Source organism: Labrus mixtus, chromosome 3, assembly GCF_963584025.1.
Source record: "Labrus mixtus chromosome 3, fLabMix1.1, whole genome shotgun sequence".
Lineage (NCBI taxonomy): Eukaryota > Metazoa > Chordata > Actinopteri > Labriformes > Labridae > Labrus > Labrus mixtus.
In genome coordinates this window covers 3,361,999-3,389,020 of record NC_083614.1, presented here as the reverse complement: position 1 = coordinate 3,389,020, position 27,022 = coordinate 3,361,999, and the positions used below count along the sequence as shown (strand labels likewise).

At 43.2% G+C, this 27,022-nt stretch overlaps 3 protein-coding genes across 8 annotated transcripts in view; all 3 read left to right on the top strand.

The window, feature by feature from the left end:
* ddr2a (discoidin domain receptor tyrosine kinase 2a) overlaps positions 1–6,046 on the top strand; it is a 47,031-nt gene extending 40,985 nt beyond the window's left edge. The window contains exons 10-17 of one of the 3 annotated variants that reach the window (XM_061034857.1): positions 282–418; positions 538–709; positions 852–1,066; positions 1,170–1,297; positions 2,283–2,480; positions 2,794–3,028; positions 3,592–3,741; positions 3,824–6,046. In XM_061034857.1, the coding sequence (XP_060890840.1) occupies positions 282–418; positions 538–709; positions 852–1,066; positions 1,170–1,297; positions 2,283–2,480; positions 2,794–3,028; positions 3,592–3,741; positions 3,824–3,955 (1,367 nt within the window). In that variant the 3' untranslated portion in view covers positions 3,956–6,046. Of the gene's footprint in view, positions 1–281; positions 419–537; positions 749–851; positions 1,067–1,169; positions 1,298–2,282; positions 2,481–2,793; positions 3,029–3,591; positions 3,742–3,823 lie in introns of all 3 variants that reach the window. The other 2 variants (XM_061034858.1, XM_061034856.1) reach the window with 2 other exon arrangements.
* A 1,655-nt stretch (positions 6,047–7,701) lies between these two features.
* hsd17b7 (hydroxysteroid (17-beta) dehydrogenase 7) lies at positions 7,702–11,601 on the top strand. Its single transcript, XM_061034786.1, has 8 exons — positions 7,702–7,836; positions 9,017–9,223; positions 9,354–9,446; positions 10,474–10,588; positions 10,980–11,071; positions 11,122–11,173; positions 11,251–11,349; positions 11,443–11,601. The coding sequence occupies exons 1-8, from the start codon at positions 7,802–7,804 to the stop codon at positions 11,581–11,583; spliced, it is 834 nt and encodes a 277-aa protein (XP_060890769.1). The 5' UTR covers positions 7,702–7,801; the 3' UTR covers positions 11,584–11,601.
* A 7,547-nt stretch (positions 11,602–19,148) lies between these two features.
* Positions 19,149–26,139, top strand: serbp1a (SERPINE1 mRNA binding protein 1a). 4 transcript variants are annotated; one of them, XM_061034912.1, is made up of 9 exons: positions 19,149–19,515; positions 20,886–21,069; positions 21,954–22,097; positions 22,224–22,292; positions 23,041–23,115; positions 23,216–23,387; positions 23,792–23,839; positions 23,929–24,123; positions 24,752–26,139. In XM_061034912.1, exons 1-9 carry the CDS (start codon positions 19,260–19,262, stop codon positions 24,806–24,808), a joined length of 1,200 nt encoding a protein of 399 aa, XP_060890895.1. In that variant the 5' UTR covers positions 19,149–19,259; the 3' UTR covers positions 24,809–26,139. The 4 variants fall into 4 exon arrangements, with proteins under 4 accessions (XP_060890895.1, XP_060890893.1, XP_060890896.1 ...); XM_061034910.1 differs by having other exon boundaries at positions 19,150–19,515; positions 22,221–22,292; XM_061034913.1 differs by having other exon boundaries at positions 19,151–19,515; positions 23,219–23,387.
* Positions 26,140–27,022: the final 883 nt, after the last annotated feature.

Below are 27,022 nucleotides of genomic sequence, written 5' to 3'. Positions count from 1 at the left end.
CAGTTAGAAGGTCAGGACTGACTCAGTTAGAAGGTCAGGACTGACTCAGTTAGAGGGTCAAGACTGACTCAGTAAGAGGGTCAGGACTGACTCAGTTAGAAGGTCAGGACTGACTCAGTTAGAGGGTCAAGACTGACTCAGTAAGAGGGTCAGGACTGACTCAGTTAGAAGGTCAGGACTGACTCAGTTAGAGGGTCAGGACCGACTCAGTTAGAGGGTCAGGACCGATTCAGTTACATATTGTGCCTTCAAAACTGTGTCTGTCTGTATTTCATCCCCAGAGGAAGACCCAACCCACAAAGTAGACGACAGCAACACCCGGATTCTGATAGGTTGTTTGGTGGCCATCATCTTCATCCTGGTGGCCATCATTGTCATCATCTTGTGGAGGCAGGTGTGGCAGAAGATGTTGGAAAAGGTGAGACCCCCACTGATGTTCAGTGACGTTTTCGAGTATCCATTGAGATTCCTCAGTCTTGATTTGGAGGGTGATGGAATCTGTTCCTTGACCCCCCCTCCCCACGTCCTTCATTCTAGGCCTCTCGCCGGATGCTGGACGATGAACTAACTGCCAGTTTGTCAATACAGAGTGAGACGTTTGCCTACAACCACAACCAGTCGAGTACAACCAGCGAGCAGGAGTCTAGCTCCACATATGAGCGCATTTTTCCTCTGGGTCCCGACTACCAGGAGCCGTCACGCCTCATATGTAAGCTGCCCGAGTTTGCGCAGAGCTCTGAGGAGCCCGGTAGGTTTAGGACAGATCTACTTACATACTCACAACCCTAATACGAATAATCAACACTGTCTAACAGAGATTCCTACTAACAGTTTCCTGTGTTGTGTTTAAGCTTCTACCAGCACAGCAGCTACTGTAATCCAAGATGGCGTCCCTCACTACGCAGAGGCAGATATTGTTAACCTGCAGGGCGTGACTGGAAGCAACACATACGCCATCCCTGCACTCACCATGGACCTGTTGTCGGGGAAGGACGTGGTCGTGGAGGAGTTCCCAAGAAAGCTACTCACATTTAAAGAGAAGCTGGGCGAGGGACAGTTTGGAGAGGTGTGTGCTTCATGCTCTCTGTAAGAACAATGACCAGCTTTTGTTTGTAAATGCTTCTTCTGATACGTTTTGTCTCGCTCACCTTTATCTCCCGTCTTCTCAGGTACACCTGTGTGAGGCGGAGGGAATGCAGGAGTTCATGAATCAAGAGTTTTTATTTGACATCCCTGAAGATCAGCTGGTTTTAGTGGCTGTAAAGATGCTCCGTTCAGATGCCAACAAAAATGCAAGGTAGGCTGACGTCATAGTCTGTATAACAAGTGGACTTATTATTAGCTTACTGGTGTTTAAAATGAAAGGTCACATATCCTCCTCCTCTTCTTCAGTGTAAATAAGTCTCAGAGCTCCTCAAAACATGTGTGTGAAGTTTCTTGTTCTAAATCTACTCTGATGTGTACTCGGTCTTTCTCGCTCCTTGTCCTATTGTTTACGGTGAGAAGGCAGACTCAGAGTGAAGAACAAACACCTAGCTGTGGGAGTGTCACCCACCTGGGGGAGGGGCTACTGCCCTTTGTGATGTCATGAAGGGAAAATCTCCAAACGGCCTGTTTGAGCACACATTTTCTGAAAAGTGGAGAAGGTTAAAGATGGAGAGGATGGACTTTTCTCATCATTGGGGGGTTTGTAGACAGACTAGGGACACATGTTAGAGTTAGATGAACATGGTGAAGAGGACTTTACAGAATATTGGACCTTTAAGCCAGTGCAAACTGCCTTTAAAGGGGCGACTCCTGTACGGAAATAGATTCTTTTAAAAATCCCTGATTGGCCGTTACATTAATAACTCAGTTAGCATTTTCCATCTGATTTCATGGTCTCATTTCATAGTTTCATGTCTTCTTAACAGCGTGGTGTTCATTTAAGAATGATCGTTCTATTAAGAGTCAAATTAATGAGATGGCTGAGTATGTTTCAGGGCGTTGCTACATTGTGATTAAACCTAAATATGTCAACAAGTCAAGGACACAGATGTGAATCCAACCTGTGGTCAAAATACACTCATTGCTAGCTCCAAAAAAACAAGATTGGTATTGCCAACACACATAACACATAAATGTGTCAGCACGTTGGCTTTGTCACCTTATATAAAGTTTCTGACGACCTTTATCGATGACCCCGGAGAGATCTGCAAGACTTTTATAGCCTGTATCTGAAACAGAAAATCATCAAATAAAAAAGTAACCCAGATTTGTTTTTCTTACTTTTATTTTGGTAGGAATGACTTCCTGAAAGAGATAAAGATCATGTCCCGTTTGAAGGACCCCAACATCATCCGCCTGCTGGCCGTGTGTATCTACAGCGACCCTCTGTGTATGATCACAGAGTACATGGAGAACGGAGATCTCAACCAGTTCCTTTCCCGCCATGAACCTGAGGGGCAGCTCGCTCTGCTCAGCAACGCTCCTACGGTCAGGTGAGTAGTGTCCAAACAGCTAGTGAGAGGCTGCTTCATTGGCATAACCATTGGTTATTTGGGGTTTATTTTGGGTCTTTAAGCTTCTTTTATTTAGGGCTGCACAGTGGTTAGCTCTGTCCCCTCACAGCGAGGAGGTTCCTGGTTTGAATCCTCGTCCGACAGGAGTCTCTCAGTGTGGAGTTTGACTCGATCCCGCCCAGAGAGACTCTGTCCATGGGGCGTGTGCACTACCCACTAGGCTACCGGCGCCCAACGTCTGTGTTTGTTTTCTATTGAAGCACATGACACTGTTTTGTTTTCTCTCTTCCAGCTTCAGTAATCTGTGTTACATGGCCGCTCAGATAGCATCGGGGATGAAGTACCTCTCCTCTCTGAACTTCGTGCATCGGGACTTGGCCACGCGGAACTGCTTGGTGGGCAAAAATTTCACAATAAAGATCGCCGATTTCGGCATGAGCAGGAACCTTTACAGCGGGGACTATTACCGCATTCAAGGCCGAGCGGTGCTGCCTATACGCTGGATGTCATGGGAGAGCATACTGCTGGTAAGACCACTACTAAGAAAAGATTTGAACTTTGTCCTTAAAGGCAGGGTTGGTAATGTTTGAAAACTAGCATGAGTTTGAAAGTAGCATTCCCTCAGTGCGCCGTCTGCACCCTCCCCCTCCCCTCTGTGCTCCCTTTAAAGCCACACCCCTCACTTACATGCATGAGCGACATTGGTCCAGAAGCGGACCTCAGTTCATGCTTTGAGTGAGGGCTCGTGCACACAAGGGGTAGAGAACAAGCAGGGAGACAGGGAGGTGTCTGATTGGTTCATCAGATTGGTACCTCGTGGCAGACACTGGTCAAAGATTTTACAGACTTACAACTGATACAGATGACAGTTTTTCTTTGTTCCTTTTTCAGAGAACATTCGTTATTAATTTCTGTCAGGACCTAAAAACAATTTCAACCTAAATCTTAAAAAGTGGATCTGGAGGAAATTACCAACCCTGCCTTTAACTTCATGTTTTCTTAACGAGCATTTAGACGTATCTGTTAAGGCCTCCAAGGTTATAAACGTGTACATGTCTTTACAAAACGTTATCCCTGTTTTCTTTGGCAGGGTAAGTTCACCACAGCTAGCGACGTGTGGGCCTTCGGGGTCACCCTGTGGGAGATTCTAAACTTCTGCAAGGAGCAGCCTTACTCCCAGCTGACAGATGAGCAGGTGATAGAGAACACAGGGGAGTTCTTCAGGGACCAGAAAAGACAGGTGAGTGTTGTTAACAACATTTTAATGCATGTATAAGAATCTATGACTCCCTGGCTTCATTCTCTGCTTCCGTTTCATGCAGATCTACCTGCCTCAGCCTGTGCTGTGTCCAGACTCGCTCTACAAGATCATGCTGAGCTGCTGGAGGAGGAATGCCAAGGAACGACCCGCCTTCCAGGAAATACACAGAGCCCTCTTGGATCTGCACGCGTAAGCTCGGGCGATGTTTAAAGACAGTGATTCCCTGTCTGCTCCTTCCCTGGAGGAGCTGGTGCATGACGAGAGTAGACCATGATTCAGACACAATCCAGGTTTAAGCTCACCTGCTTCAGCAGAGGAACAGGTTTCTCTTTATTTCATGGACTTACACACGACAAAGATGGACTACCAGAGCCTTTTGGTGTGTGTGATCTTTAACATGCTTACAGCTATTACTAAGAGAAATCCATTCTGTTGTTTAAAACACCCAAATGTGTTTATGGTTCGGTTCTGAATGTAAAAGAACCAAAAAATAAATGTAGCAAGTGACATTCGGCACTTTTAAAAAAATGTATTATATAATTCCTTTTTGTATGCAGGTCTAATTTCTTCAGGTGTTTACTATCAAACTTTGTTGAAAAGCTTTCTTTTGGAGGACTGCTTGAATGTAGAAGAAGTGCAGCAACACTCAGCCGTCACATTTCATTTCAAGTATTTCATCTCAGAGGCCGAAGACGATCATCTCAGTGGGACTCCGGGTCGCTCGTCATCTCCCTGCAGCTCTCTTATGGTTACTCCACGTCTTTAAGATTGTGTATTTCCAATAGGCATTTTGTATTAATATTTATATGTTTATATGTGTTTGCTCTTGTTGATATATTTGTACGTTTTTTTGTTTGATGAATCAAATTCGAACTGTTAAAATTACAAAAAAGACAAAACTAGTGCCGTCAGCGCTGAACGAGTTAATCTTGATTAATCTCATGTTATTTTGTCCCTTCATGCTCACCGTAGATAGTGGTCCTCAGTGTCTCCCTGTCTCAGTCTCAGTGATGTAAAAGAAGGACACTGCTGCATCTTTGAATGTCTCATTTCACTTTAACAAACTCTCAGACAGCTCAGCTGACGAGTCCAAAGTAATATCCACCTTATGACATCACACATTGACCTCATGACATCACACATTGACCTTATGACATCACACATTGACCTTATGACATCACACATTGATCTTTGTTACCGTTCCTTTGAGCTGTTTGACCTCACTTTGGGGATCCCTAACCACTTCCTGTTTCTGGGCTTCACTTCCTGTCCTAACCTTCACTCTAAAGGAAGGTACTGACTTTATTTCAAAATAAAAGCACACAGCAAGTAAAGTACTCTCAGCGTAAGACAGTGGAACATTTCAAAATAAAAGCTGATTTAAAAAAAAATCAAGATAATGGAATTCCAAACATGCAATTAAAATTGTAATTTATCAGGGCACCAGTAGCCTAGCAGTTATGTTGCGTGCCCTATGTACAGAGGCTGTAGAGTCCTTGTTGCAGCAGCTGTGGGTTCGAATCCGACCTCAGCCCATTGCTGCGTGTCATCCCCCCTCTCTCACCTCCCAACGTTTCCTGTCTCTCTTCAGCTGTAACAATTTAATGAAGACAAGAAGGGCCAAAAAATGTGATTAATTGTTGATGTTAAGCGATTAATGGCCGTTCAAATGTTGAATGGTTTGACAGCCATAAATAAAAAGTGAGCCAGGGGTGCAGCTGAACCCTTCTGAGAGGGCTTGTAGGTGATCAGATATCGATAGAACTTAAAATTACTCCACCGTTATGTGTTCACAGTCAGGATGAACGGAGACGTGTTACTGAGTATGTTGTGGGTTTGAAAACATGAAGCACACATCTGCGTTTGGAGGATGACAGAGAACGTACACTGCATGTTAAATCAGGAGCGCAGAGACTTAAGTCATGTCTGCGATTGGAACAGTAGGACTTCTTCACATGAAAATATGATTGGATGAAAACTTTTAGTCATCAGCAGTCGGCTGGTTCCCTTCACTTCTTCTTCTCTTGTATTATTCTGTGTATAACTCTTAATGGTACCAACCTGTTTAAGCCGGTTCTGCTGTGTTTACGAGCTCGTTCCTCTTATCAGAGGCCTTCACCTGTACATAAATTATACTCCTGCCTGACCTGTAACGCAGGGTCCGTATCGTTTAAAGCAGAGCTATTGTACACTAAAGTGAAACACCGAGTCTTTGGAGACAGATGAGGGTGTTTGTGAGGCCTGTGGGGAAGTTAAATAAAGAAATGTCTATGTATCATTGTCATTCCTGAAGAAGCTGTTTAATGTTTGAAAGGCAACCGAGCGGTTTCTCGATTCACTTTATTACAAATTTGTGACCAAATGTTTGTTTTCAAGTGTGATTATTTGTTGATACTTTGTACATGAGGGTTGAATAATGACTGCCTAACTATAAATACATTTAAAAAGGAGGATTTGACTTCTGGTGTAGTGCAGGTATAAGGAGTCTACACAGAGTATAACAATGTCTAAATCCTCTGTGATTGCTCAGCCGACACAACCAGATGATTCAAACACAGCATTGCATCAAATATTTTCTCTCCTTTAGGAACAAAAGGAACAGGGAATACAGTTTAAAGGTCAAATCCACTTCTCCATGTTCCTCTAACTCTAACATGTGTCTCTAGTCCGTCTACAAACCCCCAATGATGAGAAAAGTCCATCCTCTCCATCTTCTGTCTGCTCCACTTTTCAGAAAATGTGTGCTCAAACAGGCCGTTTGGAGATTTTCCCTTCATGACATCACAAAGGGCAGTAGCCCCTCCCCCAGGTTGGTGACACTCCCACAGCTAGGTGTTTGTTCTGCCCTCTGAGTCTGCCTTCTCACTGTAAACAATAGGACATGGAGCGAGAAAGCACAGAGTACACCCAAGCCCTTCCAGAGAGGGCGTGGTCAGACATGGCTCATTTACATATTTAAAGGTACAGACACAGAAACAGCCTGTTCTGAGCAGGGCTGAAATAGAGGGGTTTATAGACATGATCAAATACAGGATCAGAGTGGATTTAGAACAAGAAACTTCACACACATGTTTTGAGGAGCTCTGAGACTTATTTAAACTGGTTGAAGAGGAGGAGGATATGTCACCTTTAATATAAGATTTTTTTTATTTGAAAATGTAACTTCATATGTGTCATGTAAGTTGTTGCAACAAAAAGGAATCTGGGTATACCAGTGTATTGCTTTGTAATGCATTACTCCCGACACTGCTTAGGAATCAGGAATAGTTCACTCATAATACATCACTATTAGGGCTTTCACACCTGCAGAAATCTCCTGAAATATTTGAAATATTTGATAGTCTGAGCGTCATGTGTGAACTCAAACAGCTGAATGTTTCTCTCTTCACCCGGAGTTTCTCCTCCAGCCTCCTCGTATTTATTCTGCAAAAAGTCAGAGTGAGCTGATGTGAGAACGCAGCAGGATATAATCAGGAGAATTCACCTGGCTTTGTCTGCTACTTCTGCTAATCTTATTGGTCTTACCTCAGGAGACACCCCCCCCCCCCCCCCCCTTCCTGTCTCACATAGTCTCCTGGACAGTAACAATTATAAAATCTGCTCCTCTTCTGTGGCCAATATTCATTTCATAATGATCTCTACTTCCTGAAGTCAAGCAGCAGAAGTTAAGAGTTAATGTGTAAATATAAAATGCTCATTAGTTTAACTAAAGATGAAGGAGAAGTCAGTGTTTAAAACAGAGGCCGTTTATCCTCTACAGGACGCGACACACTTCAGGAGTAAAGAATATTCACTTCTTCTTCAGGCAGCACCACACCACTGCATGTAACCCCGTGTGGGCGGTCCTCAAACTGAGCCCACTGGTATCACAATCTTATTGGCTGTGTGCTGCTGTGCTGTCCAATCAGGACACAGAGGTGGAGTTGATGGTGTGACCTCACAGGAACTGAACATTTCCCATGGAGGAGTCGCAGGACTAGTTGCTGTGAGGATCAGTGAGCAGTAGATTAAGTTACTTTTTCAGGTTGGAGAAAAGAAGATGAATAAGGTGGTTTTAGTGACGGGAGCAAACAGGTAAAATATTGTGTTTCAAATTGTTTACTTTGTTTTACTGTTTTCTAAAGTCTGGCATCTCAAGTGTCATGGCTCCATCCTTCAGGAGATCCTTCTTCAATATCTGTAAAGACACATTTAAGGGCTTAATATGACTTTCAGCTATGTGTTTATTAATGTTTGTATGGACTTTATATCTGATTTATTTATTTTAATCTTTCTGTATCAGTAAGATAACTCTTTTCTAAACACAGTTCTGTCATACAGCTGCATGTTTGTGGATTACTTTTGAGTATTAAGGCTGATAATGTCATCAGATTAAACATTGTATATATAACAGATTCAGTGTTATATCTAAGTTTGTGTACAAATAAAACACACCTGGCTCATTTCCACTTTGCTCTAAAGAGCCAGAGTTTTTCTCGAGCAGAACAGGTTGCTGACAAAGTTGCACAATGGTTCAAAGTGCAACAAATGCTTGAATGTGTAGTGGATGCAGAAAAAGGTTAAATCATACATCTGAACCAGGAGAATAATTACAATATTGCACATATACTTAGATTATATTTATGCATTTAAAGGTCCAATCAGTGAGATGTGTAGAGAGTGAAATGATAAAGGTATCTTACTATATGATCAGACATTAAGGAAACATGCTATGTTGAAGAGCTGTCTTCTCTGACAACAATGCAGCAGCCAGTATGTCCTCCTTCTAACTTTAGATTCTGCTCCTGAATGCTCTGGATTTGTTTGGACCAGAGAAGGTAGGCGCTTTTAAGACACCCCCACACGGCCGTTTTGGACGCCCCTCTGTTTGCCAGATATGAGAGCAGTTATCAGGTCAACAGGTGTTGCAGCGATGGAAGCGGGCAAGAGAAGTGGTTCAGATAGAAGTGATTGTACCTGACCTAAAAAGCCTCTGCATGTTTCTAATAAGCTCCACGAGCAGAAACGTGCTCAAACTAGGATCAATATTGGAGAAGCTTTTGAAAAATGGAGAGAGGTTAGAACACAGAAAGGTTTACAGACCCATGCAGAGCTGGATAAACACTGAAGCTTCAGAGTCCACCACATGGTGACCTGTGTGAGCATCAACTCTAGAGAGGAGGTATAAATTATGTAATGAATAATTTGTTAGTGCAGAGAATACTTCATGGAGGCGCCTTAATGACTGACAGGATGTGTTGCATGGTGCCTGCAGTGGGATTGGCCTGTCGCTGTGTGAGCGTCTCCTTTCACAGGACACAGAGGGTCTCCAGCTGTGTTTGGCGTGCAGGAACATGAGAAAGGCTCAGGCAGCTTGCTCCGCCCTCCTGGCCTCTCACCCTACTGCCCAGGTAGCCCTCCTGCAGATGGACACCAGCAGCGTCACATCCGTTTTAAATGCTGCACAGGAAATCAAACTGAGGTGAGAGGAGAGACTCACAGCACTAAAATGCACCAAATAGTCGTTGATTTAGACGAGGTCATGTTGTAGATGTGTATTTTATGTGCAGCGTGTAACACAGCTAAATACAAAGGACTTTGGATGATCGCAGGTATAACCGGCTGGACTACCTCTACCTGAACGCAGGCATCATGCCAAACCCACAGTTTGATGTGAAAGCTTTCTTCAGAGGCCTCTTCTCCAGGTACGTTGTGTATTTTACACGTTCACATTCAGCTTCTCCTCCACTGTATGACAGTGTGTATTATACAAACCACTTCAGCAGCAACTAGGACTTTCAGAGCTGCATCTGTGGCATTTCATACTCTGATTTGTCCAGCATGTACTGTATCTAGTTTTAATGTGCTTACACTGCAAAAACTTGAATCTTATAAATAAATGAATTTGTCAAATGTCTTACTTTAACAAGAAGGGATTGTGAAGAGAAGGGAGAGAACCATGTTACCAATAAATAATACAAAAGACAACAGGAGGAAAATAAATGCATGCTTTACCACCAATTTAATCACAAACATTAACCAAGAAAAATGTCATCGAAAAGAATGTGTCCAACTCTAATGTCTCATGTCAGGCGAGTTTTAAACCTCCTGACAAACCGTTACACCACGCCCACCTGTCAATCAGGTCAGCTACACGCCTTATTGTGAATAACTCTTATCCTTCATCAAATCAAAACTGATGAGTCATCAAAACATTCACCCCCCGTACAGTGTGTGTCGATCGAGACATGAGATAATCACACGTATTTGTTTTTTTGAACCAGACTGTAAACATGTTAATCTCTGCTGTAAAAACAGACTTTTTAGAATGGGTGTGTATGTGACTTCCTGTGCTTCTGCAGCCAGCCTCTAGTGGACACTCAGTATTGGTTTTATGTTTAAAAACTGGAGTACTAAATCTGCCAATGCAGCAAACAGTTTTTTACTTGTTGAGTGTCTTGAAATAAGAAGTGTTAATCTTAATTAGATAATCATCATATGGCAATAATTAACATTTTCCTGCTGCATTGGCAGATTTTTGCAGGCCTTCATTTTTGCTTTTTACAAAATCTCGAAATAAGATGTTTATCCTGACTCGACAGGTGGGTGTGGTTTATATGAAGTGTAATGAGATATATCCGAATAGAAATGAGAACACTTGCTAAGATTTGAGTTTTTGCAGTGTATTCGTAGCCTCCATCCTACAGCTCAGATTTAACGTTTTTATTGCAGCAAGATCATCGCCATGTTTGCCACCGGCGAGGGGATTCTGACACAGAAAGACTGCGTCACCACCGACGGCCTGCAAGACGTGTTTGCAACCAACCTCTTTGGTCACTTCCTGCTTGTGAGTGTTTCTGATTCATCTCAAAGTTTGCTCTTACCTGTTTTCTGCAGAGAGACTCGTTCTTGTCTGCTGTTTGTCCTTGGTGAAATAAATATAGGTGACACTGGATCTGTCACTTAGCAACGCTGCTCATTAAAAATTAACATTCTGAAGTGTTGGAGCCCCGAGGTCGTTGTGAACAGTATTCTGCTTACTGTGTGTTTGCAGATGAAACGGGAACATGTGTCAGTTACCTTCAACAGAGAGCTGTCTGAGAGCTTCTGTGCACACTGAATCCAAATCATCCCAGTATCCTCTCTTGATTCAAAGCTGCTTTCTGATTCAGGACAGACTGTAAGAGACATGTTTGTGTAAGAGATGTAACAATTTTAATGTTGTGTTCTGGACCAAGATCAGGGAGCTGGAGCCAATCCTGTGCCACACCGGCCGGTCCTCGCAGCTGATCTGGACGTCCTCCAGTAACGATCACAAGAATACAAAAAAGCTAAAATATTAATCTTTATGCATCTTTTATTGTTATGATCTCAGATCAGAATTTTCACCAACACGTTCACCCTGACCCCTTACAATGGAGCCGGAGCCCTGGTAGTTACAACTCATTTTAAACTTTCACACTTTGGTATACACATGATGAACTCTTGAATGCTGCGTCTGTCTTGCAGTTCTGGCTTTATAAGCAGAGACCTGAATCCCTCGACCCTCAAGCTAAGTACCACAGCTTAACATCTGGACTCGGTAACAACTACACACGACCGAGTAAGGTACGCAGAGGACAGGAACACTACTCAATTAAATTCAGTTTGAATCGTTGTGATAATAAACTGTTCATATGGTGACTTCTTTTCTCCTTGCAGATGGATATTGATCTGGAAACATCGGCGGCTCTGTGTGAGAAATTATTCCAACTGGAAAGTGAAGTGAGAAGGAAACTAAAGGAAGGAGAAAAACGATCCCGACGTGGTCACAGTAATCCTGCTGGACCTGCAGCACCATGATGTAGCCTGCCCTCTGAGATCTAAATTCTGGTAAAAGGTCTCACAGGAAATTCACTTAATTTTTGGTACGAAAATACAAATAAATCCTCTTCTGTTTCTATTAAATCTTTCAGATGAGAGGCCCCCTTTGACAAGTGTCCAGCAAAAACGTCTTAACAAGCTTCTTCTATTAGCAAGAAGATGCATTCTATTTCAGTGGATTAAGTCCAGACCTCCATCTATTAATCAGTGGTACTGAGACATTTTTAAAGTCTTGCCAATGGAATGTGTAAATTCAGTGTTAAAGGGAAACAAAAGGGTTTTCAGGAAGCTATGGGAACCATTCCTAAACCGCCTCCCACGTGGCACAGCAGAACTATTACACAGGGGGTGCTGCGATGTCGATTGGCGCCCCTCCTGTACCTCTGTGTATACTTAATGCTCTCTGGGTGTTGTATTTTACAGTCTTGCCTGTGTTGTATATTCCCTGTTCCATGTTAAATGTCTGAAATCTGTGATATAGATATGTCCATGTATGATGCTGTCTTGCAAAATATTTTGATGTCTTGTTTTGATTGTTTTTAAATCCTATGTGATCTTTAATTTGCTCATTTAAGTCTCTGCTGTCATGTGTGTGTTTCTTTGTCCTGCTTGTTCAAAAATGTAACAAAAAATAGAAATATAAAAAAATGATGTCGCCTACATATCACATAATACACAACTTTGGGATTTATTCTGGTCTCAGACTCAGGGTCACCAGAAATACTATCTGTGCAGCCTCAGAGAATAAACACTTGTGTCTGATACAGCCGAATAAAAATGTATTCACAGCAGGAGAAGATAAGCAGTTATATAAATGTGTATCATTACTTACTGTAGCAACAAATGAACAGTCTGTAGTAACAGTGGCTTTACAATTAACCTGAATATTGTGCTCCTTCATCCACTTTGTCTGTCTCTTTTTCATCCTTAACACTCATGAAGCAACAAAAGCGCAGTTTGGACGTGTGCAGACACACAGCTGTTCAACTTATGCCTCGCAGGATGGACTGTATCCAGTGTGGTTGATAAGTCCGTGATCCGGGCGGTGAAACGCAGTGCAGTCAGGCAGCAGCAGACGATCAGAGTCATCCCACATGTTCATCACATACGTGTTGTTGGTGTAAGGCGGGGCCGGTACATGCGTACAGGAGCACCTGCTGAGACCACGCTCCGGATTCGGGGCGCAGACCCAGATGTTGTCGTCCCCCGGTTCCGCTGTTTGTTTCCCAGCCCCGCACTCCTCCTCTGCTCCGCTCAGCTTCGGGTTGCAAAAAGCCCAAACCATCGCGCAGAAATAGACGAAAAACGTGCCCATGACCATCACCATGAGCGCGTAGGACTCGATCATAGCTTTGGTGACTGGAGATGTCATCTCCGGGTCTGCAGAAGTAACACACGTAACTGAAGTGTGTGAGGGACTGTGCGCGGGGCATCCTCCTGTGGGCAGGATCACTCTGTTCTGTGTGAGACAGAAACCTGCGTGGTGTCTGTTCTCTCTTTGCATAAACATTGAAGTTTGATTTTGGCAGCTGGATAAGAAGTTAAACAAAAGTCCGAATACATTTTAAATAAACTCATTTTAATGATATTGAACAAAATGATCAAAACGATTCATAATTAAACATGTTATTATGACCCCGTTATGAAGCCTAACTTACCGTAATTAATTAAAATGTCACTCAAATCCATCTGAAGGTCAAATGCAGTCACCTACCGTAAAACTTCTAATAAGAGCCCAGGTTTTTATTTACCTCAGTCTATGAAATGAGCGTGTCTTTATTTGGGACAGACCTTTAATTAATTTAAGACAAAATGTGTGCACAGCAAAGCAGAGAAGGTCTATACACACACACACACACATTATTCTGTCTTTGTTGGACAGAAGTCGTTGGTCACCTTTGTGGTTTATGTCTTTCTGCTTACCTCCTCATTTTTGATCCAGAAACTATTTCAAAATGATGCAGTGCAGAGGAGCCTCTAAGAGAGCCTTTATTTGTCAAAACGTGCAGAAACACCTGACTGGTAAAATGGGCTGGGTGGGCTTTAAATTGGGATGTGCTTCTATTAGGAGTTTTATGGTATAAAGTATCATAGCTGTTTGTTCCTAAATGAAGTTCATGTTGAGGTGATTGTTGTTACTTTCAAATGTTTTTTCTGGTTAATCATGAAAATGTTAATGGATAGAAACTATGATTTCAGTGAGTCCAGTGTCAGGGGTGTCCAGGGCCAGTAGGGGGTGCAGGGCCAGTAGGGGGCCCCAGGTCTGACAGAGTTTAAAACACAGCAGCTGCTCAAAATATGCAAAGTATTCAATGACATTAGGAAACCCTTCTAAGGTGGCTCTAAGATGGTTTTCTTTGTTTGTATAAAATTGGCAAAAAGTTTCTTTTTTTTAAGTTTCTGTTGGTGTCAGATCATTTAGGACATGATGGTGATGAACGCTGGTTAGAGGGGCCCCAACAGACTCTAGAATCACCACTGTCAGAGGCGCTGCACTTTTTATTTTTATTTATTGTAGTTTTTTTTTCTTATTTTAGAATTTTTAAATTTTAGGTTTAAAATGTTTCGTCTACCTGCACTGTTGTTAATTTACTGCTCTGTGTGCCTTTGAATTGCCCCCCTGGGACAAATAAAGTTTTTTGAATTGAATAGAATTTGAACTGAACTTGAATTGAACTGCTTGTGAACAGGCAGGGCAGGCTACTGCTTGGGGCCCCAGACTAGTAGGGGAGCCCCTTGAAGGGGGGGGGGGGGGGGGGGGGGGGGCTGCTAAGTGTTGTATGCATTGTTGCTGTAAAAAACAAAGTTTGTCATTAAAAGTCAACAAATAAAAATGAAGAGGAGAGAAAAAAGAGGAAGAGGAGTAAGTGTTGGGTCCTGTAGGTTGTATTTTAGGGTCAAGACAAACGACCTATACCCTGGTGGGGGATGGAGGACTTGTTGTTTTTATGATAATATGACATATAATATCACACTGAAAGGGTTTGTTGGTGGATGTCTCTTGGCATGTTGGTGTTTACACAGACTGCAGATGTGAAGCAGCTCTAAGCTAACTGAAACAGCTGTTTTTTATTTTTTATTTTTTATATTTTATATTTTTAAATTCTATTTTATATATTGTAATATCTTCTTATACTGTATTATTTATGTTGTTGCTAGTTCTGCTTTATTTCCTTTTAATTCTTTAGCACCAATACACCAAGTCAAATTCCTTGTATGTGTAAATGTACATGGCAATAAACCCTGATTCTGATTCTGATTCTGATTCTGATAATGTGGATGTTCCCTTTGAAAATTAAATACTTTAAATCAAATACAAAGAAGAAGAAGATATCCTTTATTAATCCTGAAAGGAGATATCCACTGGTACACTCTGTTGTTATTGAACATGCTACACACACACAGTCTGAAACACACCTCTGCAGTGCTCAGGAAGTTATCTGGCACCTCTCCAGCTACCAGACCAATTTCCAGACTTGGTCCACTTCGGGACTGGAACCGGAAGCCCTTCAGTTCCAAATCCAAGCCCCCACAGACTGAGACACTGTCGCACCGGACCTCAAGAGTCCATTAGTCAGCATGACAATGACTCTTAAGTGCTTCTCACGAGCGCAGCTGGCAGGGTTGGAGTTTCCTTATAAGGTCAAAGACCCACACCCACAACTCCCTAAAATACCGTCAATGTGGCTGTCAAGCTCGTTTGAGAAGTTAGAACAAGTTTTAACCACCATGTGACAAACTAGCCCTGCTGCGTTCAGGCTCATAGGCTTCTTTAGTTTGAAGATACGAGTGAACGCTGAGACCGATTGTGCTTATACACCAGATGATATGACATCATCCTTTAAAAGTAATTACCTTTTAAAGTGTGTTGACCACTCAAAGTGAGTTTAAACACATCAACATTCTTCATTTATACTCTGATGACGAGGGCTGCGATGCAAAGTGAAAAACCTGCTCACCAAGATTCACACTTAAGACATCTATTCAGGAGTATGAGGGGCTTTAATATACCCCGGGGCGTAGCCTGAAGAAGTGGGTATACTCGTTGTACTCTTTACCCCAAATGTTTTTTTAAGCGTCCCATCCAGCATAGGATAAACGGCCTCTGTTATAAACACTTAGACAGATAGATACTTTATTGATCCCGAGTGAAATTCAAAGCAGGTTACAAAGACGTACATGACATGAGACATTACCACAAAACCGATGTTTAAAAAGAATAAAATTATCAAAAAACAGACATTAAATAACACTCAGTGCAAACGTTAAAGGTGCGATTTAAATAATTGTGAGGTTAGCATTAAAGTGTCCAAACTAGAGGCTGACTCTTGGGACAGCTGTGCAGATGTGAAATGGAAAAGTTAGTTGTGCAGTCTTTTAGGAAATGAGTTGTATTTTAACACCCACAATGCTGTGCGTAATTAAATGTAAAACGTCACTTCACGTGTGCCTCAATATCAAAACAAAGGAGGATGAAAAAAAAAAATAAACAAGGACAGTTGCGGCCGGTTCGGGTTGTTAAATTGTTTACATGCAATGTGAAGTTTTGTATTATTTACTGAGCCAACGTTCACATCTGAGCTGGAGTGTCAATAACATGAAGTGGGCTAATGGCGCCACTTCCACACTGAACGGATCAGATGAGGTAGGAACAGATATCGACCTCCTGAACAGTACGTCCTAACAGGATACAGCATGGAGAGAAGGGACCGTCTACTGTCAGGTTGTGGAGACACTTTACCATTCGGAAGCACAGAAAGTCCTTTTTCTCTTCATCTTATTAATACCTATGGAGAAACACAAAGGAGAGCAACACACAACACCCAGAGAAGTGATATAGTGTTACTGTTACTGACTCGGTTGGAGACATTCATGTTGGGGATAACGTTAGCATTTGAGCTACATTTCATAACAATAAAGAGATAACACACCCCAAGAAGAGAAATTAAGTGTAATTTTCTTTTATTACATACTTTATTAATCCCTGAGGGAAATTCTGGTTTTACTCTGTCATTGAGAGACATGTTTCTCACACACATGCACAAACAGGACCTGTGGACATGCATTAGTGGAGAGATGACAGAGCGGTGCTGCTACACAACTTTCATATTTTGATCCACACTGGGACTTGAGTGGGCGACCCTCCAGGTTCCCAACCCAAGTCCCTACAGACTGAGCTACTGCTTCCCCTATACCAGCATCCTGTCAGACTAATTTATGTAGACAGACAGAAATATCACAAAATGTAATGTTCACGACAACAAGTATTAATGCAAGCAAACGTTCGACATGTTCACTGCTAATGCTAATGCTAAGTGAGCTAACTAGTCAACAACATTTCCTCAGTCTCACTTTGTTACAATCAATACAATGTACAATGGCTTCACGGATTTAATGTTTTTGTCTCAATTTTTTTTGTTAATGTTTATTTTGCAACGTTTGATTCCTGTTGCTATCTGAGGATTTTTTAGAGAGGCAGGGGACCAAATTCACAAGAAGGCTTGCAGGCTACTTCAGCGTCTGACACTTACTTCTGTTTTGGAAAAAATCAGAATAGACTGAGATTTTTTAGTTTTCCGCCAGAACATGAACACGTCGCCCTCTCTCCTAATCAAAGCAATATAATGGTAGGGGAAACACTGGTATTAACTCATGCATTCATACACATTCACACACTGATGGTAGAGGCTGCTGTGTAAAGAGTCCATCAGTATTAACTCATCCATTCATACACATTCACACACTGATGGTAGAGGCTGCTGTGTAAAGAGTCCATCAGTATTAACTCATCCATTCATACACATTCACACACTGATGGTAGAGGCTGCTGAGTAAAGAGTCCATCAGTATTAACTCATCCATTCATACACATTCATACACTGATGGTAGAGGCTGCTGAGTAAAGAGTCCATCAGTATTAACTCATCCATTCATACACATTCACATACTGATGGTAGAGGCTGCTGAGTAAAGAGTCCATCAGTATTCATCCATTCATACACATTCACACACTGATGGTAGAGGCTGCTGTGTAAAGAGTCCATCAGTATTAACTCATCCATTCATACACATTCACACACTGATGGTAGAGGCTGCTGAGTAAAGAGTCCGTCAGTATTAACTCATCCATTCATACACATTCACACACTGATGGTAGAGGCTGCTGAGTAAAGAGTCCGTCAGTATTAACTCATCCATTCATACACATTCACACACTGATGGTAGAGGCTGCTGTGTAAAGAGTCCGTCAGTATTAACTCATCCATTCATACACATTCACACACTGATGGTAGAGGCTGCTGTGTAAAGAGTCCGTCAGTATTAACTCATCCATTCATACACATTCACACACTGATGGTAGAGGCTGCTGAGTAAAGAGTCCATCAGTATTAACTCATCCATTCATACACAGATGGTAGAGGCTGCTGAGTAAAGAGTCCGTCAGTATTAACTCATCCATTCATACACATTCACACACTGATGGTAGAGGCTGCTGAGTAAAGAGTCCATCAGTATTAACTCATCCATTCATACACATTCACACACTGATGGTAGAGGCTGCTGAGTAAAGAGTCCATCAGTATTAACTCATCCATTCACACACTGATGGTAGAGGCTGCTGAGTAAAGAGTCCATCAGTATTAACTCATCCATTCATACACAGATGGTAGAGGCTGCTGAGTAAAGAGTCCATCAGTATTAACTCATCCATTCATACACAGATGGTAGGCTGCTCAAGCTCAGTGTAACAAGGGGAACTGGCTCCTGTCTAAAACCCTCTTGTTTTATATACAGCGTTTTTAGAGCTTGTGGATGGTTTGAAAGTATGAACGTGTGCTTCAGTGCCTAAGTCTTTATTTTGACCTGTGTTTGTAATTGTTCAGTTTTTATTCCCCCCCCCCCCCCCCCCCCCCCATCTCAGTGGGTCCTCTCTGCTAAAATAAATGAGTATGAAAATCGATCAGGGTCATAAGGCAAATCACGACTGTCTTTTAAAGTTAATCAAGTTGATTTTCATACTACAAGTGTCGCTTGACCTCTTCCAGACTTTTGCTCTCCATGCACCTTGTTAGTTGGAGAAGTTTTGTCAGAAAATTTTATTCTGCTTCTTTAAAATTAAGGATAAGTAAATAATTAAACTTCAATAGAGATGTTGTTAGTAAACAGTTTTACATTCTCATCTAACCTGAGACATGTCAGCACCAAACAGTTGCACCTGCTGTCTCCCTTTGATAAACGCAGCTTGTGGGAGTTCATAACAAAGAACATTTATTTGAGCCCAGTTTGGTTTAAAAACGGTTTTAATGTTTGTCTCCAACAGTTTAAAAGTCTTAAGAGGTTTAAGAAATGACTCAAAACACGAGCTCGGTGTTTTTCAGGGTGCCCATGCTCTGCTGCTGAGCGTTTAGATATACTGGAGAATATTGCATTGTGGCAAGTGTAGTTTAAATAAAGTATATCGCCTGTTGAAGCCATTTGCAGCGTGTTCGTAAAAAAACTACAACCCCCATCCGCATATATCCCGAGGTCCCGGATGTCTACCGCGCCGGAAGAGAAGAAGGTCCTTTTCCCAGCCATCTTGTGGCTTCATCTAGCGAAGTGTTCGCACCAAGCCTCGTAGAATCGGAGGAAAATCCTGCTGAAGGGGCGCCATCATGCCCGGACAAATGCAAGAAGGTTTTGGCTGTGCCATAGCCAATCGGTTCGACCAACTATTTGACGACGAGTCGGATCCGTTTGAGCTGCTGAAGCAAGCAGAGGTGAAGAAGAAGGAGGCTCCTGTTCCTGGTGCCGCCAAGACTGCAGCACAGGCTGCCAAGCAGCCCAAAAAGGAGTCCCAGAAAGACAGAAAGGTCCCCCTGGCCGATAAGAAGGAGGAGAGCCAGGCCCCCGTCCCCCTGAAAAAAGATGGTGAGACCTGTTTCTGCTTTTTATGTCTCAGGGCCCGCTCAAAGGAGAAGATTTAAGCTAACAGGCTAATGTGCTTGCTTACTAGTTAGCATCGCGTAATAAGCCTCGATGGCGTGAGGTCCGCATGGCTCGGTGTGAATCTGTGTCGGCTGTCAGGTGTTACAGCAACCCCAATTATACAACACGTGGTTTTCTAAAGGGAAGTTACGGCTCTCCCGCGGCTTCATCCAGGACTAGTTTGCAGGTCGACTTGTTTTGGCTCGTCTCCCTCCTCGGCCTTGTTGAACAGGCAGAACCCGAGAGCCGAGCTGAGCATGGAGACTGGCCTTCACATGTTAGAATGTGTTCACACTGACTCTCTGCTGTCTTTCACCACATTCATCCACCGTGTGTGCTTTTTTTTTAAACGTTACTGGCTTTTCATCATGTAATGGATTAAAGTCAGATTAGACATGTAAAATGTTGATTTTGTGTCGTGCACCTTGTTAAAGTATTAACTGACGTGTTAACGTGGTCGTGGACAAGATAAACAGTAGCTGCAGCGTTTCTATAATGGTGATCAACCTCGTGGTTGTCGTGCGGGGCGTGCTAAAGCTCAGCCCCTTCCCTGCCACTTCCCATTGGCGCACAATGCATGTGGTCGGACTGCCTCGTTTACTTTCACATTTCAGCCATGCCGGGTCACAGCCATGCAGGGCTTCTTCTATAATATGCATACACTTATTGCGGGGAGAGTGCTCTAAAGGCATTAAATCTGCGTGTTTATAACTGTTTTTGTGTTTCTGCAGGTTTTTGTTGAAGCCTGACTCATGAAACAACTCGAGTGAAATCCTGCCTCAAGGCAGACAGTTAGTCATGATCTGCCCAGTGTACTCAGATCTGTTGGCCTGGGAGAAGATGAGACAGGTGCAGCGGCTGTGGCAGCACCCCAGCTGCTGCTGTGTAGTGGAGGGTGTCTATTTTGGTAGCTGGTGATTTGGGCCATGGGTGGGACTTGTAGTGTCACACTGGGGCCGTGACAGTCAACCACGTGCACCCGGAGTTATACGCTATGTTGACTTGATATCCAAACACGATGACTGTGTAAATAAAGCTGGTAATCAAAACAAGACGTGTGTGATCTCGCTCCAAAGTCATGACCCCGTCTGAAAAGTAACATCACCCACTTGTGGACTAACGTTTACACCATACACTCGCAGGCAGTACAAGTACAGTATTAAAAGAGTGCGCCCTGTTTCTTCAATTCAGGATAATAATTGCATGAGTGTTTGCGCAATTTAAACCTAACAATCGCCTCCTTTTCTTTTGTCTCAGCGGTGGATCCATCGGTGCTTTCTGTCCTCTAATCCTCCTCTTGTTGTCTGTCCTAGGTGCCGGTATGAGGAGAATGGGCCGCAAGCCGGAGGGTGATGGCTCCAGACCACAGGGCGGCCAGGGAGAGGGGCGCCCCCCCACAGACAGGCGGCCTGCAGAGAGGCGGCCCCCACGACGCTTCGAGCGGCCTGCTGGCGAGGGTGGAGACAAGCCTGAGGGCGGCGAGTTCTCAGTAGAGAAGTAAGTTAAAACTCTAATAAGCCAAAAATTTATAAAAAAGACTAACAGCACCCGACATGAGCAGAGTGAACCCAGGGGAATGTCGTGTCCATAGTGCACCCCGTTAGCCTGCTTACTGCAGAATGAAACTCTGGCAGCAGGTCGAGGTCGTCTCATGAGAAGTGCGTTCTTCTTTACGGCGCTAGGTAACACAGCAGCCTTCAGCTAGAAGGCTAACAGTTAGCCTGTTTCTGTTTGATACGACGACTGAGGCTAACAGGAGGAGGAGAAGAAGAGAGAGAGTGAGTGAGTGAGCGAGAAGCAGAGTGAACATCCCTGCAGATATTATTCAAAACAGACTGAGACGTAATGTTAGCATGTAGCGTTAGCGGTGTCATCTCATGTTTAGCGGCTGCAGGAAGTCGTCTAACCGGAGTTATGTCTCAGGTTTCATATCAATAAATCCATCTGACACAAAAAAGTCGTCTCTTTCCTCATCAACCTTCAAGTTAGCTTCAGAAGTTTAGAACCTTACAAACCCATATCCACGAGCAAGAAATAAGCGAGCCTCTTTTATGTAGCCACGACCTTTAGTTGTCATGGTAACAGCTGAATACACTATCACATACTCAACATACTAACAGGTTACACAAAATCAGGTAATTTTACCGTTTAGCTCCTCACCGCGTCTTTTCCGGCTTCTCCACCCTCTGATTGTCAACAGATTCACGCTGTCTTAGCGGGGGGAGGAGTTAACAGCTGTGTGCGTTTAACCGTAGCGCTGCTGCTGACCTCGGAGACCTTCAGACCAAACCTCTACACATAGTTTCTGAACGTTACTGATTTGTAGAACAACCTGTGCTGTGATGGGAATTTAAAAAACATGTTCTCTTGTTTCTGTTCAGACCCGTTGGTGACCGGCCAATGAGAGGACGCGGCGGTGGAAGAGGAGCTCGCGGTGGTGGAAGAGGGCGCGGCATGGGTCGCAGCGACGGCTTTGATTCCAGAGGAAAGCGTGAATTTGACAGACACAGCGGAAGTGACAAATCGTAAGTACTTTTTCAGCTCTTACATTGAAACGTTAAAAAAAAAGAAAAGTTGGCTACGATCTTGTGCATAATCACGCCGTCTATGATGCATCATGATCCTGGCTAAAGCAAATGTTGTTTCAGTAGTCTGAAAGGTGAAGAGAAGCGTGGCGGAAGTGGATCTCACAACTGGGGCACCGTCAAGGATGAACTGAAGTAAGTGAACTGTGTGCAGCGTGACAGGAGCTTTGCATGAACAAATAAATAAACCCAGCCTTCTGTTCATCAGTTTTCCTTAAAGTAACAAAACTAACAGGCTAACTATCCTCAAAAAACCTCCCTGATTGAAACATGTAATGTCGAATATGAGGTACTTAGAATAAATGGAGGCAGGGACTTTGTTAATTGGTGTTATGCTGCTGGACGAGTCCTGCCGAAATGATCATAAAGTCTCATATTTGAGATGTACACATGCTCCAAACTACAGCAGGTGCAAAGATATTTCCTTAACTCTCTTGGATCATTATGGACATTTTTGTCCATTTGGTCAAATGTTTCCTCTTCATCTGGACATCATTTTGTCTGTTAGTGCACCATTTTTTGTAAGAAAGTCTCTTGACTCTTTTTGGAATGCACATTCTATTTTTTTAATAGATCAATAGAACACTGAAACATGTTTACTACCCTCTTAAGCCACAAAAATGTCCACTTCCAAAAAACTGATATAAAAATAGAACAGGTTGATATTTTTTTATACCTTTTTTTGCATACATCTCTTAAACAACTCCAGACCTGCTCAAAACTACCAAACATTCAATCATTTTTAGGAATTTAACCCTTTAAATGCCAGAATCATGTAATCAAACTGGCATTCAAAGGGTTAAATTAAACTGATGCCTGAGGGTTAAAGTTCTTGATTTAGAGTCTTAGGCGACCATCTGACCCTTGGCGTTTGTCTTTGCAGCGAGCTTGACCAGTCGAACGTCACTGAAGAGAACCCCGAGGGAGAGGAGCATCCGCCTGCCGACTCTGAGAACAAGTAAGTTAGAAAACAAATCTGAGAGGGGGCGGAGATTACACATGGCGTGCGACTGGAGTGTGACCGTTAACCGTGTGGACATGTGCGTGTTCTTGTGTTGAAGGGAGAATGAGGCTGAAGAAGTCAAGGAGGAAGGCCCCAAGGAGATGACTCTGGACGAATGGAAGGCCATGCAGGACAAGGAGCGGGCCAAGGTGGAGTTCAACATCCGCAAGCCCAACGAGGGTGCCAATTGGAACAACGGATTTGTGCTGCACAAATCCAACGCTGAGGTCAGTGAACACGTTCAGTTTAGTTTCATGTTTTAGTCTCAGGCGATGAGTCATAAAGTAATGATGTAGACGTTCAGTGTCTCTTGTTTCTAACGATACTTTCTTTATATGCTCTAATGGATAAACCCTGCCCCCTTTTTGTCAAGGCCGACGCCTTCATTGTGAGTTTTTAATGGCTAGCCTACGGATGAGTGTTGGTGCCGATCATGTGTACAAGTTTCCCGGGAAAATGGCGGCAGTTTCCCAAAACTTTAGTCTCCTGATATTTTACTCGCCTCTGTTCGTGTATTAAGGCGATGCCGTTCTAGACGCGGCGGAACGCGTACGGCTTGATTGTGCATCCGGTTTCTCTGAAACACTCGTAAAACACGTTTCTCACTTTAATGTTTTTCTACATTCCACAGCAGGAGAAGAAAGGCGAAGTGATCGAACCCGAGGTCGAGGAGCCCAAGGTAAAAACCTGAGCTCAAAATGTCCCCGATAAACGCCGAGCTGCTAACGCCAACACGTTTTTTAAAACTGAACTGTTTTTGGACTTCAGGTGGATGATGAGCACCACTTCAGGAAGCCAGCAAACGACATCACGTCCCAGCTGGAGATCAACTTCGGTGATCTTGGCCGTCCCGGCCACCGTGGACGCGGTGGGCCTCGTGGTGGCCGTGGCGGTCGTGGTCGTGGCGGCCCTCCCCCCGGTGTTGAGACCGCCAGACCGGCCCGTGGACCAAGGCCTGAAAGGGTAAATATTATATCTGAATATTAGCCCGTCTGTCATGTCACCAGCTAACGAGTATCTGCACAGAAAGCAGATCAAACGAAACGCAGCTCGAGTGATGTTTGTTGTAATCCATATAGCGCCCTCTGCTGGTGATAGGAAACTGCTAGTGTAATGCAATGAAACTCAAGTTAAATTCCATTTGACTGAATAAATCCAGTAATAACTGAGATAAAATTTACAGAAGTTACCAGTGATACTCAAAAGCAATTTTCCAGAACCGCCTTCCTAAAACTTTCATCCGTTGCATGGTAGAGTTGCAGCAGCCTCTACCATCAGTGTGTGAATGTGTATGAATGGATGAGTTAATACTGATGGACTCTTTACACAGCAGCCTCTACCATCAGTGTATGAATGGATGAGTTAATACTGATGGACTCTTTACTCAGCAGCCTCTACCATCAGTGTGTGAATGTGTATGAATGGATGAGTTAATACTGATGGACTCTTTACTCAGCAGCCTCTACCATCAGTGTGCGAATGTGCAGGTGTGACCTTTGAGAAGTCAGAAGACTAGCATATACAAGCTCAAGTGCATTTTCCATTTACTGTTGAATTGTCTAACTCCTGAATGTTTGCTGTTTCTCCGCAGTCATCTGCGTCCGTGCCCAACGTGGACGACCCAGAGGCCTTCCCAGCCCTGGCCTAAGCCCGGCAGGTGTCCCTCAGGCCCACAGGAGCCTCTTAAGCACCTCCACTACGAGGCTTGCATGTTCCTGGATCCTTCAGCAAAGTGAAATGATGAAGACTGTCATTAACTGTGGCACTCGACGTGAGGACTGAGTTTTACCCGATTTAAAAACAACAACAAGATGGAAAAAAAAAAAAAACAGAAATTAAAAAAAAAAAAAAAAAAAAAAGAAAAGGACTTCTTGCTGCTTCGGAGCAACTTATTGGTAGAGGTTTTGTACTTGGAAACAAAGTAGCAGGGATGTTTTCATACAGTATTTTTTTCAGAGGTTATGCATTGTCCATTGATAAATTTTTGTAATTGCTGCTTGAAAAAAAAAATGCATTAGAAAACGTAAGCATCAGGCGAGTGTGTTCAGCTCGCCGCGAGCCACCGCTTTCTCGCTTAGAAACGAGCACTGTAGGCACCAGGCCAAGCTGAACGAGCCCCGCAGCACCAGGTGTTTCTGAAGATGTTACAGCTTCACTCATTGAGATTTACAGATTTTCTTTTTTTTGCTTTAGCACTGGGGTATTGTTTTATATTTTATACAGGAGGTCTATTCTTCTACGATCTTCAGCCTGTAAATCTTAACTATTTTCTTAAATTCCTTCAGAGACTGTATTTCACATGGTGCAGGTAGGACACTTTGATCGAGGGATGCTGCCTACATTTGAACGCATTGATTGAATAGAACCTGAATCTGTGTTGTGGTTCTTTTGTACTGAAATGTTCTAGAGGAGGAACATTAGGTCATTTTCAGGAGGAACTCGTACGTGATTGCTCCTTAATTTGCATTGATCAGGAGCCGATTCTGATGGTGGATTCACGTGAAGCTGCAACATGTTTCATGTATCCTGATGAACCTGTCTTTGGGGTGCTCCACAACATCCTCCGTCTCCTCGCTGTGCATTTTCATCTCCGATCACTAGCTCAGTGCAATTCAACGAACGCCTTTGTTTTGTACTCTGAGCAATGCTGAGAGGAAATGAGTTCCCACAGCGGAGATGTGATGCGACCGCAGTCCTCCGGGGGGCGCCCTCGGACCTTCTCTGACTGTTTACACTCCACTCGAGCCTCCAGATGTAAACTTAAGCCCCGGCTTCAGTTTGTTTCTGCAGTCTGTTCTGTGCTCATACTTTCCTCCACTGTTGACTCGCCCTGTAGCTCCCACAGTGGCACCACTGCATAATTGCTCTGAAAGAAATACAGCTGTTCATTGTGTGGAACAACTCGAGTGCTCTACTAATGTGTGAATTCCAGCCCTGCTATTAGAGACCTCTGTCGGTAAATAAAGGTGGTCGATAAATTCTTTTGTATTGTCACTTAATTCGCAGCCTGCAAGCGGGCAAACATTCAAACACAATCTGACACGACGTGTGTAGGGGTAAGTATAAACACAGATGTTAACCCTGGGGTAAAAACAGTCAGTCCCTTCAAAGATTACACTGTTACACAAATGCGTTTCATCTATTTAAAAGTAGACTTCACGTGTAGCTCATTTTAAGTCAGTGAGCTGCTAGAGATACGGATGAAAATGATAAAGGTGAACATGTGAAGGTTTGAAAGTGTAGATATAATCCCACATTCAAATCAAGTAACAACCTCTGGTGTTGAAAAATGAAGCTGAAGTGTGAAGTCCAGCAGTTCCCAGAGTGTCCACTAGAGGCTGGCTGCAGAAGCACAGGAAGTCACATACACACCCATTCTAAAAAGTCTGTTTTTACAGCAGAGATTAACATGTTTACAGCCTGGTTCAAAAAACAAATAGGTGTGATTAGCTCGATCGACACACACTGCACGGGGGGGGTGTTTTGATGACTCATCAGTTTTGATTTGATGAAGGATAAGTGTTATTCACAATAATGGTGCATTCAAGTGCTGTTGGGACACAAGTTTCCAAGTTGTAAAATGCACATGAACACCTGCTCTAGTCAGAAAACAACGAGGTGCCTGTCTTGCCGACTTGACATCAGAATTTTCATCACATGGGGGGCAGTATATGTTTCTTAATGTCAACATACTTTTTAATAATTCCCGTATTGCACATCAACTTTTTGCTCAAATGTAACTGGAGTAACGTTAAAGTAAAATCTTAAACTCCTGCAATAATTTTAATGACTCAATGAAGTAAACTTTGGACACGAGACGTGGGATTAAACAATTGGTGGGTGGTGGGAATGGATTGGCTCT